Source organism: Pavona decussata, unplaced genomic scaffold (genome assembly GCF_977016875.1).
Source record: "Pavona decussata unplaced genomic scaffold, jaPavDecu1.1 SCAFFOLD_210, whole genome shotgun sequence".
Lineage (NCBI taxonomy): Eukaryota > Metazoa > Cnidaria > Anthozoa > Scleractinia > Agariciidae > Pavona > Pavona decussata.
In genome coordinates this window covers 524,954-538,890 of record NW_028145615.1, presented here as the reverse complement: position 1 = coordinate 538,890, position 13,937 = coordinate 524,954, and the positions used below count along the sequence as shown (strand labels likewise).

Sequence of the window (13,937 nt, the reverse complement as noted above, 5' to 3'; positions counted from 1 at the left end):
CAAAATCAAGGCGTTCAGTTACTTACTGTTTACAAACGCGTAAACAAAGTTGGTGTCTTCTTGTCCCACACACTGATCGTTTCCACCGCGGCATCGCTCAAAACTGTCTCCCACACAACCCACCCAGGGCTTGGGCGCGGGTTGCTGAGTGAACGTGTTTTGCACGCCGTCACGGGAAAACGTTTTACCGGCTGTGGGGCCTGACCAGCATTCCCCGTAACCTTGGATACCAAAGTGAGTGTAGTTCTTGAGTTGGGCAGCCTTGGCACACCTGAGACAGAAGGATTGTTATCAATACCTAATTTCTCTTTACAACATCTATGCATTGTTAGGCAGACAGGTGGGGAGAAGAAGTCAGGACCATCGCCCTACTTGGTAAACGTACCAAAAATATAAAAGGAAGGCTCTTGTGATGGGCTTCAACTATCAACTCGGCGATTAAATTTGCAAACTTAGGCTTAAAAGCCCAACCAATTAACTTCCAAGCATCACAAACCTGCAGACCAGCTCGGGCATGTACTGCTCCCAATCATCTTGCTGTACGGTCACACCGCTGTACACAATGCTCTCGGGATCATTGTCGGTGAAAATAAGCTCTGGCAGGGGTCGGGTGGAGGTCTTTCTGTCCTGGAAGCAACCGAGTGGCCTCATGGGAACATTACCTGAGAAAACGAAACAAATACACGAAGATCAAGAAGTATCAAATGTTAATTGAAATCCAGAAGACAGAGAAAACAAACAACAACAACAACAACAAAAAAATCAGTGAAAACGTAACAGTTGTTATATTATAAAAACTGCTGTATATGTTTATTTGTATTTGACACGTGAAATTAAAATTTTCAGACTTTCAGACGAAAAATGTACAAATTCAGAGTACAAACGACATTTACAACAGACTCAAAAGTGTACTATGGGAAGACACAAATTGTATAATACTGAAAGGGTTTTTGTTCAGCCCATGTTGACCAAAAGATAAAAAAATATAAAGTTTACGCCTGTCTTAACAACCCTTGTATGGCCACGCCCCTCTGCATATCAAAGAAAAATGACGGCTTGTCTTCAATAAGACTGGAAAGAGAGCTACAGTTCGCTTCTTCTAGCTACTTACAACAGTCACCCGACTTGCAGTTCACTGTCTGAGTGTTCTGTCCCATACAATCTTTACCATCCTTTGAGGGGGACGGGTTATCACACGACCTTACTCTCATCCTCACACCAATACCACACGATCTGGTGCAAGCGCTCCAAGCCGACCATTCACCCCAGTTTCCGTCATCTGAAAATGGAATCATCAAATATTTGTTAAGAAAATCTTTATTTACACGGTTATAAACACGCACACTTACTTTCCAGTTTGTCAGACCCACGAGTGACTCTATCGTTAGTTCAAATTAAACTATCTAAGCTAAGCGTAAATCCCACGTTAAATAAAGTTATCGTTATCGTTATCGTTACCGGCAGTTTTTTTGTTTGTTTTTGCTTCCGTGAAGAGATGCAATAGGCGAGACCGATTTTCCAGACTTCGTGTAGTCTGGAAGAGGGTGATAGTGGCTAAAGAGGGAAATACAGCGTTTGACTCAAAACTAAATCAAACAGGATTTCATGAAGGTGGTCGCTTAAGGGAGAAGTCACTTATGAGAGATTCTAAAAACAGCGATGAATGGAGTGCTAGTCCATCAGTGATCACAGGAGCCACAACCCCACCGCTAGCCTCAGCACTGAACTACCATCACCAACGTCATTTTTAATCTCCACCAGACCCACCAATCACTCCGGGCATTTCTGGTAGGATTTCGACAATTTGCCAAGGCTCAAAACCGCTGTGAAGAGGTGTCTTTCTTATACAACCCGAAGACACAGACTGGAAGTAGCACTAACTAATACACCAAGCAGCCCGATTCAAATACTACATATTCGAACTTACTTGGACAGTAGTCCTTTATGATGCACGACTTCGTCTCGGTATCTGATCCAAACAATGAACAATCCCTGCCGCCATATTGTGGAGCTGGGTTTGAGCATGCGCGCCATCGCGACATAAGACCAGTACCACAAGTCTTATCGCAGACGGTCCATTCAGTCCATTCCGTGTAATTTCCATCCACTGGAGGAAGGAAGAAACACAACATTCTAAGTTCATAAATCACAGAAAGTCAAAGACGTCGTCATGTCTAGTCCTTATTAAACAGTTTTTTACCTGGACACGGTCGATAACTGCAGTCTCCCACTTGTCTCTCAGCACCGCTGCAAGGTTTGCCGCCATTTGTGGGTGCAGGACTGTCACACGATCGCTTTCTCTCCCTAGTCCCTGGACCGCAACTGGTCGTACACGCTGACCACATAGACCACGGGCCCCAAACACCGTTCACTGAATAGGAAAGAGAATTGTCACTTCATATCTTTTGCGGTCAGATAACATTTTTGAATTTTAAACAAAACATACCAAATTTCTCTACTTTATTTAAAATAACTCTTCTTCGAGACAAAACCATTTCCGTAGGGGAGTTCTATTGCAAGAACAATACCTTTGCAAAATGTCAAAGTATACAAGCCAAACATGAATCCAAATTCATCTTCGCCATCGTTGGCCATCCTCACTTTTTAAAAGGCTCCACAACACCATCTCATTACATCGAGTTCGCATAATTGAATTTTTTTTTTCTTGAAGTTGCGTAAACTAAAAGGAGACCAAATCTCTTTATTAAATGACTGTCTGAAATCAAGGTAAGAAAACACTTACCTGGGCAATCTCCCAGATTGCATTTCGAGGACTCAACATTAGGTCCCAGGTCTTTCTCCTTACATGTGAGCCCACCATATTCCGGTTCAGGGTTTGTGCATGTGCGAGTCCTTTTCCTCACCCCAGGCCCACACGAGACTGAACATGTGCCCCAGCTGGACCAGGCAGAGTAATTTCCATGAACTGGAAACGAATGCAAAAACAACTTAGAACCAAATCTCACTCTCTACAGTATTCATTCAATAACGTAGACTTAATTGTCAATGAACATCGTCATTAAAAGCAAAACTTTTCAACAAACGAAAATCTGGTTGAACTTGTTGTTGTTACAGAATAATATAGCAACACTTCAATTGTCACAAAAAACAACAGCAACAACACTTTTCCCGTCCTTTACTCACTACATATCGTTTCCGTTCTTCAAGTTAAAACATTTGAGCTTCAAACAATGTAGAAACAGTAGACACTTATTCTCTGAAGGATATGCGAGCGAACGATCACGCAAGCGATAAGAACAACTTTCTCCCACGAGGGTACCAAGGCGTACGTCCTGGACTCTCGCACCAAGCGATATTTTGCGGGCCATTCCATGGTTTGCTCACTTTCTATACATTGGACCTTTCTATTACTCCAGATCATAGTTTTGAACAATATAGACTGAAAAACTGAATTGCTATTGGAAATTCCCTTCTGAAATGTAAGTTTAGTTATATAGTAGGTATTTGCCATGGTCTAACTTGTTTACCGCGGTGTATCTTTGATAAATGTATCTAAAATCTTGCCAATTTTCAACTTACTAGGGCATGCTATAACTTGGCAAGGTCGGAGGTGTTCCGGGTCTCCCAGATCCGTGCAGTCCCGTCCACCATGTTGAGGTTCCGGATCGGTACAGGTGCGTTTTCTTGTCTGAATTCCGTAATCGCAAGATTTGGAGCACGCTGACCACTGAGACCACGGGCTGTACTTTCCGTCAACTGTACAAATGACCACAAAAAATACAGATTTAACAGTTTTTTCGATAAACGAATTTTTCCCCGCTTAGCTTGTAGCCACAACAAAACCTAAACTTTCAACAGCTGAAACGAGGTATGCTACACACGTTGGTTAGTTTTGAGAAGATCGCTTCTTAGTTTGAAAATTAGAAACGGTTTTTGTTTCTTTTGTCAGGATCTCCATTAAACCGACCCACAGCTGTCACTGAGCAAGATACTTACTGGGACAGTTGACGTCATAGCACTGTACAGTCTCCTCCCCAGACCCCAAGTGTCCACACGCGACGCCGCCGTACGCTGGTTCCGGATTGGTGCAAAACCTCTGTCTTGTTTTGACGCCTTTTCCGCACGTGACTGAACATGGCGTCCAGTTATTCCATTCAGTGTAACCACCATTCACTACAATGGGAAATGATAAAAGCAAGTTACGTCATATCGATATTTCATTCGCCTTTCTTTATGTAACATAAATAAATAAATAAATACATACATACATACATACATACATACATACATACATACATACATACATACATACATACATACATACATACATACATACATACATACATACATACATACATACATACATACATACATACATAAATAAATAAGTTTGAGTAAGGCTGAGGTTTTAAGCGCCTTTCAATCGTCAATTGCGAAAAAATTAATGACACAGTGTTTAAACGGGATTTCATGAAGATGGTTATTAAAAAGAGATGGTTCCTCAAGATTCAATCGTAACTTCCATTTGTCAGTAAGCTTGTGTTTTTCAGTGCTTACGTGTATTTATATTAAAACTATTTTTTTTTACTGTAGTTGTTGTTGTATTCTCATACCTGGGCAGGGAGTCAGGTAACACTGAGTGCTCTCCGAACTCAGACCCAGTGCCTGCTCTGTGCATGATTTCCCGCCAAACTGCGGTTCAGGCGAGGTACACGTGCGTGTTCTGTTCTTAATGCCAATTCCACACGTGACCGAACAAGCTGACCATGGCGACCAATCGCTGTACTTGCCATTAACTGTGGAGAAGACAAAACACTTTGTTCGGGATTAACTTATCATTTCACATGGTAAGAATGAACCAGCATCGGAAAATCACGCAGTGCTATTTAGTTCTTAAAAGAAATGAAAATCCTCCTTTATTTCGGTTTCGGTTTGTTTGTTTTAGGAAGCTACTTGCGTCGCAAAGCATGGAGTAACGAGTTGAACTGTTAACAAAGCTTGCAGAATACTCTAACCACTCAGCTGCTGGGAGGCTGGTAGCAAGCGAGGGCATTCACAAAGTTCAAATATGACATGCGTCCTGCGCACTGCTGGGATCAGCAATGTCGAAAGCGCCATGTGATGGCAAATAAAAAAGAAGATAAATTTTAAGCTCAGTAAACATGGTTTCGTGGCATAATTGTTGAATGTTACAACACCAGTTTAGAAAAAATATCCCAGCTGACTTACTGGGACATGGCTCCGATCTGCAGAGTTTACTTTCTTTCTTGTCATTCTCACAGCTCATATTTCTTTGGAACTCGGGCGCTACACAGTCCCTCTCGCGGTGCTGAACACCGCCTCCGCACGTGTGAGAACAATCGGACCATTTGGTCCACGCACCGCACGTGCAGTTAGCTGATGAAATAGAAGGACAAGGAAAGATAAGTCGTTAGGTCGTGAGAAAGATGACAAGGATATAAATTGGAGATCAGAGAAAAACGAGGGTGGAAAGCGTGGTAGAGCGTTACGTCACAGTTTACCTCTACAGTCCACCAGCTGACAGCTTGTTTTCTCGTGCTCCGGTCCCAGGTCGGAACAATCCTTTCCGCCGATCGTCGGTGGAGGATTGGTACAGAATCTCTTCCTGGTCATGATTCCCTGGCCACAGGTCACCGAACATGGAGTCCAAAGGGTCCACTCGCTAAAGTTACCATTAACTGAAGATGTAAACAGAGGAAACAATGAAACTGACTGAATGGCCTATTGATTTTCTTATTAAGACCTTTAAGACCGGACATACGACTGTTTTACACAGCAGGTGGAAACAATGCGACGTGGAATGTAAAATCACCGAACAAACGCGCACAAGAATACACGCTTTCCGCGCCTCGCAAGTGTGCACTTTCCCGCGCTTCGCGCCTTGCGAGTTTGCACTTTCTATTAGCGTCTTCTTCCATGAAATGACTGTTTTAAAACACTCACGTTAAGTCCAGCTTCTTCTCCATGGAAACAACGTGTAACACGCTTGAAACACCAACCTTCTTACGAACTAACCACAACCCCACCAACTTGGCCTCCACATATTCTTTCATTTCCCCTTTAAACTGTGATTCAAGATTGTTTCTTCTCAAGACGTTTTTGTTTGTTTCAATGTTCGTTACATCCATACTTTGAAAGATGACCAAAAGGCCATCACACAGACAACTGAATTTTCAGATGGAATAAAACACTAAACATCTGTCTCTTACCAGGGCAGGCGTTCAAGTTGCAAACTCGAGTCTCTTCATCAGGTCCCAGCAAGGTACAGTCAGAACCACCAAACTGCGCAGGAGGGTTGGTACAGGAGCGAGAACGCACCTGACTACCACCCCCACAAGTTCGATCACAGTCGCTCCATAAGCTCCATGTGCCATACATTCCGTTGACTGCAGAAATACAACACGATAAATCATTCATACAGTAAGCAAATTGTATCCAGTTTCATTTTTCTGTTTGTCGCGAAAATGGGACTCAAAACTTACGCCCACGACCTCAAAATAAAACGCGATGCAATACAATGCAATGCAATACAACTTACAGTACAGTACAGTACAGTACAGTACAGTACAGTACAGTACAGTACAGTACAGTACAGTACAGTACAGTACAGTGCAGTGCAGTGCAGTCCAATGCAATGCAATGCAGTGCAATGCAATACAACCCACTTTGTTGCACCGGAAAAGTTTCGGATGGCTCAACCAACCTGGACAGGGTTCGCTGTTACAGCTGTCACTCTCAGTAGCTGGACCAATCAGAGAGCAGTCCCGGCCCCCGTGCATGGGTAATGGGTTGCTGCAGTTTCTGTGCCTAAACTTTACGCCGCCGCCACAGGACATTGAACACGTGGTCCAAGCTGACCAATCATTGTAACTTCCGTCCACTAGAAAAACAACCATTGAAAGAATAAATTGGTCACAGGAATCTAGGAAATTATTGCAAAAAATTTTAAAAATATTCTGATATTGAAATAATATTTCGCGGGCCAAAATTCCAAAAATTAATAGAACCGACGAAACCTTTCTTGTTACAAAAAGGCGACTTTCTTTATCGCTACATCAAATTCACACGATTTGAAACAAAAATCGAACAAATGTCATCCGCTTCTTTATATTTCTTTACAGGCTCTAAAAAATGCGAAATACACTGCTTTTCTACACCAAGAAAAATGAAAATAACAGTATTTTTGCCACATAAATCAATCCATTCAGTGTACACATAAAACACTAAAACGACAGCAGGGAAGTACTCACGCGGGCAAGATCGTTCAAAGCAATGCGTGCGTTCCTCAGTCGGTCCCAGTCCCAGCTCGTAGCAATCTTTCCCGCCATTTGAAGGCAGTGGATCGTTACACGCTCTGATGCGCTTCTTCCAGCCTCGACCACAGGTCTTACTGCAAATACTCCAGCTTGACCACTCACCGTAATCGCCATTCACTGAAACAGTTACAGTTTAGAAAGTATTTCAAATGAGTGAACGTAAGCAAATGCGGATTTAAAGTTCAAAGCTTACCAAAAGCCCAAATTTATTTTTTTGGGAGAAACTGTTTTGAAACTGTTCAGTTATTTACCTAAACAATCCTGTTCCTTGCATGGTTGGATCTCAATGCTGGAGCCTATTTCAGTGCAGTCTCTTCCGCCATGGAGCGGGGACGGGTTGGTGCAAGAACGGGTCCTTGTTTTGGTTCCCTCACCACAGGTCGCTGAGCAAGAGGTCCAGTTCGTCCAGTCGGTATAGTTGCCGTCGACTGGAGAAAAAGAAAATTAGTTGCTTGGAAACTCGTCCATTTTACATAAACAAAGACAAACTGAAACCTTTGATAAACATGCACTTTGCTATGTATATTACATTAACGCAATAAAAATAAAGCTTAAAAATTATGTATCACAGGAGCTTTCGAGTTTTATAAAATACTGAAAAGTATGATTCGACTCATGTCTAATCTTCAGAGTGATAAATGTTCCTTTTAAGTACAAATTGGTCCGCCTATGTCGACAGTCAAATCAGTGAGGAATTCCAGAAGGCTTAACAAAAACATCGCAAAAACCTCGTTCACATCTCCGTGATGTACCGAAAATTTGCTACTAATAATTTTGGTGATCGACCTATACATATCAAGACTTCGATCATTTCTTATATGAACCTAGGGCCAATTTAATAAAACGTTAACACTTTTAACAAAAAATCTGGCCCCTTGTTATTTTACGCTCCTGCAGAAAACGAGTCTTTGAGCCTTTAACTAGTTTTTGAACATTTAATCGAGTTTCTGTTTGTGCGCGCATGTTAAACCAAGGACCCAACTTGTAAACTACAAGTGTAAACATTTTACTGAATTGACCTCTGATTAACAACAGATTAATAACATGTGTAAACTTCTCAGCAGCAATTACCTGGACAGTCCACGAGGTAGCACTGTGTGCTCTGCACAGGCCTCCCAAGTCTTGCGCAATCAAATCCACCGTTAGACGGGGGAGGACTGGTACAAGTTCGACTCCGAACCATGAAGCCGGGTCCACAGGAATGAGAACAGCTTGACCACTTACCCCACTGAGTGTATTTACCGTTAACTGAGGAGGGAAATAAACACACAATGAAAACCTTATGCTACAATACTGATGGGAGGGGAGGGACCCTTTAAGGCAATAACTCTTGCAATGTGTTTTTTTCAGGCGGATTTCAGGAAGATAAAGCGACTTCCGTGAGAACCTCACAACGCGCGAAATAGGCTGTACAGGACTTGTTTTCGACTTCCGCTGCTCTCTTGGCCAAACGAACGGGACGCAATTCTGAACCAACAATTAAGTCCACAACATTTTCATGGTCGATGCTAAAAAACGTATCATTACTCACGACCTTCAGCACAATTCGAAAACCGATTAATAGTAATATAAATCTATCAGAATTCGTTGTCAAATCCAGGCCATACGCTGAGTTGTAACAAATTTTACCTAAATAGTGTTAGTTTCTGGAATAATATAAAGAAAATTGGACAGTCAGACTATATATTCCTGTAACTCATTACTGGGAACTTTCTAGGTATAATGAATAATCTTTCAAAGAATGTGCGTCTCGCAAAATTGTAGTCAAATTTCAAGGGTCGCCCTATCTCTGTTTTTACGTGAAGCCGTCTGGGAGCCTCTACTTCCTTTACAACGCTAGGAAAGCCCCCCGCCTACAGAACAATAGCTAGTCTTCCCGTCTCGCAGTCTCCAATTCCCCATTCGCCACCCCTCTTTCTCGTTCTTGACACAATAAAAACGTTCTCCAAGCCGTGCGTCCTACACACCTCCACACTGCCGCATGTAGCAATGTTCAGCTTCGTTTGGCAGACCCAGGCCCTGCTCTTCGCATGATTTCCCTTGGAACTGGGGCACAGGATTAGCGCATGTCCTGTTTCGGGTTCTGACCCCGACACCACATGTGGTCGAACATGAAGTCCAAGATGACCAGTCGGTATAGTTCCCATTTACTGCGAAAGAAAATTGTTTTTAGAAATTAATGGGTTGCAGTCATTAGTCTTCGTACAGAAAGTTGCTTGATTCTCCTAAAACAAGACATGTTTTATGTTCTGCTTGCAAAACCGAAAAGACTAAAAGGCTTATGTTATTTGAGTATTTAAGGTATTCATTCTCCGTAAAGATTTCAACAATTGAACCACTGACAAAAGATACAAACTTCTCAAACTCATCAACAATTCAAAAGCAAAGACAAAGGAAATCATTCCCCCTTGACGTGTTTGGACATCTAATTTCCCCTTTAAAATCAGTTTGTTAGAGAAGTTATATCAAACACTCGTCACAATATCGTTTTATCACAATATCAAAAACCTCGAAGTTCGTCAAAAATACTCCTCTACGCGCCGTATTTTCAACTCTCTTCTCGGTGTTTGATATGTGATGAAACACTGTGTCTCGTGTTTGATATATTACATATCGACATCACAACAATATTTACCAATGTCACATGCCAATCTCAAATATACTGTTTCAATGTTGAATATAATGATGATACCTGGACAGTGCTGGCTGTTGCAGAGGCGTGATTGTTCCTTCTCTCCTAAACAGAACAGTTCTCCTTTGGGGTGAACACAGACTCTCTTTCTAAACTCGACCCCAGCCCCACACGACCGGGTACATTGAGTCCACTCACTCCAATTGGTCCAGTTTCCAGTTGCTAATCACGGGATTCAAAAACAGTAAACGTTAGAGCGCAAATAACATTTAAATTTATATTTTAAAAACTAAATAGACCATTCCTGAGTTGCTTTGAACCTCATTACGAAAGCGAGGCTAAGTGCAAAGTCTTTATTACGAAAATTAGTTTTTAGAGCGGTTTCCAATTAAGTGTTGTAAAACCAAAACCAAAGTAATTACTCTGACCAATCGCAACAGGTGTAAACAACACAACGAGCCAATCAGAATTCGAAGCAAATACATGTAACTGGCGCCAAGCGCGCGACTGAATACGCGTCCAGCCAAAACACGATTGGTTTTGGTTTGGATTTCCATTGGTTGAGAAATTGGCGCGAGTTTTGTTAATTACAAAGCGTAGAAATGCAAACCGAAGCAAACGCGAAATTACTTTCGACACTCAACTGAAAACCGCTCTATTCATATGCAAACATAATTAATTTCAAATGAAAAGCTTTGCACTTAGCCTCGCTTTCATAATGAGGTTTACAGCAGCTCGAAAATGGCTTATGGCATGATGCAATCAAGCGGTACTCGCCTGGACATTCAGTCAGCAGACAGGAGCGCTGTTCAAATGCTGGTCCCAGGTTCGAGCAGTCTTTTCCGCCAGCGGAGGGACTGGGATTGGAGCACGTTCTATGCCTCGATGTCACGCCGGGTCCGCAGGTGCGGCTGCACACTGACCACTCGGTCCATGCAGTAAAGCCACCATCAACTAAAGAAAATCAAACGAGGAGAAGTTTTATAAATGGTGATAAAGACCGCATGCAAACCTGAAGTCATCACTTTGGTGAATCACAACAAACTGAAACAACGCGATGAATAAATCGCACCATAAAGCAAATAAATGTACATGGCACCAAATGCAGGAGAAGGTTTGCAAGCAAGTCACTAACGACTGGTTTTAGTCCGGAAGATGATAGCGAGGTCGCGAGGCCTAAGTTAGCGCGAATTACTTTCAACACGCAATTGAAAACTGATCCAATTTTAAACCGAAGGCCAGATAACTTGAGGAAAGCATCGGGCCTCAGTAAGTCAGTTAAAATCCCATATCCGATACAACGCCACTTTTAAATTTTTAAGATTCATAATCTTATTTTGCAGCCCTAAAAATCGTCCACATCATAAACTCCCAGAATAAAACCAAACGCCGGGCTTAATCACCAGAAACAGCTGCTAGCGTGGTTTCCTGAAATTCAAAATAAAAGTACAAGGAACTTATCCTTTAACTAATTTGTAGGAAACCTTTCTCACCCTCGCAAGGTCCATCATTACAAAAGGACACTTCCTTATCACTCCCAAACCAAGAGCAGTCATGGCCGCCGTTAGCTGGCGGGGGATTTGAGCATGATCGTGTGCGGTACTTCTTGCCGTCTCCACAGGTCTTGTCGCACTGTGACCACCCGGTCCAATCAGTGTAGCCACCGTCATCTGGGGATCAAACAATGCATACGTTACATCTGTCAGGGGGGACCAGCTTTGGCCGAGATGGGAGGGGTGGTCACTTAATAAAGTCTCCACAATACAAGAAAATAGAGCGTCTTCACGACGGCCATATTGGAGGAGGAATGATTTTTCTTTGGAAAGGAACTAAATTTTACTTTTATGCAAATATATCTTATTGTTTGGCTCCTCCGACATGGCTGCCATGAAACACTCTATTGTTTGGGGTGAACCTGAATAAGGGTTTTCTAAAATCCTCGCACAAATCGAAAGGTGTGGCGCCCATGGTTAACAATTCTGCCCGACTTTCCTTGCTAAAAGAATGGAAACGGGGCAAACAAAAAACGCGACAGAATTTTCCGAGGCTCTTTCCCAACGGGAAAGGTAGTACGCCTGGAAATACCTTCCAGAGTTTCCAAAACCTTCTGCAGCCTTTGACTTTCAACCGAATTTTTCCGGGATTTTCGTGCAAACGTGGATTGCTACGAAAACAGTACTCCTAAAGTGTCCTCGAGCATGTGAATGCACCCAACATTGATCGAGGAAGCAAAATGGTTCTTTAAATATAATAACGAGTGTTGCTTCTTGGAAAATTTTCCATCTGTAACAAATGTTATGTTGGGTTATCCCAAAACCAAAATATCTCAAAAATTATGTATAAATCTGCTCTCCATGACGTTGAAACAAGGGACTACTTCTATGTTGGCCATTAAAATCACCCTAAAGAATTATTTACTTACTTGGACAAGAAATAAAGTTGCAAGCTTTAGATTCTATAGCAGCACCCAGGCCTAAAGAGGCACAGTCTCGGCCACCGTTGGTCGGGGTGGGACTGGTACAGGATCGGTACCTCTGCATCAGTCCCCCTCCGCATGTGGCATCACAGGAAGACCAATTACTCCATGGACTATAGCCACCATTCTCTACAAACCACAACAACAAAAAACATTAGAAGAACACTTGTCAAGATCACTGGTTCTTAATCGCCAACTGCCCAGGCACCTACTTTGCTCAAGACAATTGCTTTTATGCAAAGGCACACGGGCCCAGCAGCTACTAGCTTAAAATCTTAGTACGTACAGAATTGCTCTACTCTAACCACGCTTTATGAAGCACCACAGCCTCCTTGTTGCATATTTTAGTTAGCCCAAATTTTTCGTCTCAATCTTGCACAAGCCAATCTGGAGAACTTTAAGATTGATTCTTTTTAGCTAAGTTTCAAAATCTACAAAAAATTCACCGTCCTATGGAATTTAATTATTTAATTTTTTGACCAGAAATTTCATTTTCCTGTGCTAAACGACCACGTGATCAATTTGCAGCATACCTGGACACAGAAGTGCGTTGCATTCTCTGGTCTCCAGTGAGGGCCCCAAGGATGAACAGTCCACGCCGCCCTTGGCGTCCTTAGGGAAGGAACATTTTCGTGTCCTCTCCTGTGTCCCCCCTCCGCAGGTAGCCGAACACGGTAACCAGTGGGACCAATCAGAGTAAACACCAGTGACAGGAGCTGTGAGCCAACAAAACAAACAGAGCGATTCAAACAAATGGAAAGTGTTGTACAAGCTGAATAATTTCGTTAAACGGCAGAGACCACGCACCTTAACAAATGATCTACTGGTTCTTTTTTTAAACAAAACTATCATGCAGTGGAAATGAAAGTTCTTCCAATATCACTGTCTCTCGTCCACTTTGTATGTCTATGTGCGCGCGCATGTGCAGTGATAGTTGTTTGTAAAAAATTAGCATTGGTAGCAACAATTCTCTTTTATGGTATCTAAACGCCATTTGTTCCCAGTCCTTTAACTGGCACTCTGTTGAATCTTACCTGCAAATGTCGAGGGCATGGGCGTTGCTATAGGAGCAGATGGTGTTTCGTACTCGTCAGATTGAGGTCTCTCAGTGGCCGCGTAAGCCTGGGTACCATTAATAGGTTGTTGTTCTTCATTTATTTCTAAGGATAGAGGAGAAGATTTGGTAAGCGACTTACTAACGACATTATGCATGTAAGAAAAAGGCAAAAAACAAATAAACCATATGCGTAATTTAACAGCAAACTTAAGCTACAACTACGGTGACGGGAACAATATCGTCAAGACACAAAGGTTTCAATGAGCAATATCGTACCTTTGAACACGCGTTATAATACATACATGTATACAGCGTCAAATATTGGTAGAAAATGTGAAGACATGCCATTTATCTATCAAAACTTCAGTGCCTTTTTCAGTTAATTCTACTCATAGATGGTTAGGTCACATAAAACAACTTGAACAAATAATTAAAATAAACCCCTAAAATATACGTTTAAAACGTTTTCCTGGG

General features: G+C 42.2%; 1 protein-coding gene across 6 annotated transcripts in view; it reads right to left on the bottom strand.

Annotated features, from left to right (window-relative positions):
• The window catches only part of LOC146460593 (uncharacterized), a 58,864-nt gene that overhangs the window by 27,065 nt on the left and 17,862 nt on the right, over positions 1-13,937 (bottom strand). For all 6 annotated transcript variants that reach the window (XM_085087955.1, XM_085087956.1, XM_085087958.1 and 3 more), the window contains 23 exons: positions 13,441-13,566; positions 12,940-13,122; positions 12,353-12,535; positions 11,424-11,600; positions 10,708-10,884; positions 9,991-10,152; positions 9,266-9,448; positions 8,370-8,546; positions 7,550-7,726; positions 7,233-7,415; positions 6,686-6,862; positions 6,192-6,368; positions 5,484-5,660; positions 5,191-5,358; positions 4,575-4,757; positions 3,958-4,134; positions 3,541-3,717; positions 2,744-2,926; positions 2,201-2,371; positions 1,928-2,107; positions 1,112-1,279; positions 497-662; positions 27-271 (listed from right to left, as the gene is read on the bottom strand). In XM_085087955.1, the coding sequence (XP_084944081.1) occupies positions 27-271; positions 497-662; positions 1,112-1,279; positions 1,928-2,107; positions 2,201-2,371; positions 2,744-2,926; positions 3,541-3,717; positions 3,958-4,134; positions 4,575-4,757; positions 5,191-5,358; positions 5,484-5,660; positions 6,192-6,368; positions 6,686-6,862; positions 7,233-7,415; positions 7,550-7,726; positions 8,370-8,546; positions 9,266-9,448; positions 9,991-10,152; positions 10,708-10,884; positions 11,424-11,600; positions 12,353-12,535; positions 12,940-13,122; positions 13,441-13,566 (4,077 nt within the window). The remainder of the gene's footprint in view (positions 1-26; positions 272-496; positions 663-1,111; positions 1,280-1,927; positions 2,108-2,200; positions 2,372-2,743; positions 2,927-3,540; positions 3,718-3,957; positions 4,135-4,574; positions 4,758-5,190; positions 5,359-5,483; positions 5,661-6,191; positions 6,369-6,685; positions 6,863-7,232; positions 7,416-7,549; positions 7,727-8,369; positions 8,547-9,265; positions 9,449-9,990; positions 10,153-10,707; positions 10,885-11,423; positions 11,601-12,352; positions 12,536-12,939; positions 13,123-13,440; positions 13,567-13,937) is intronic.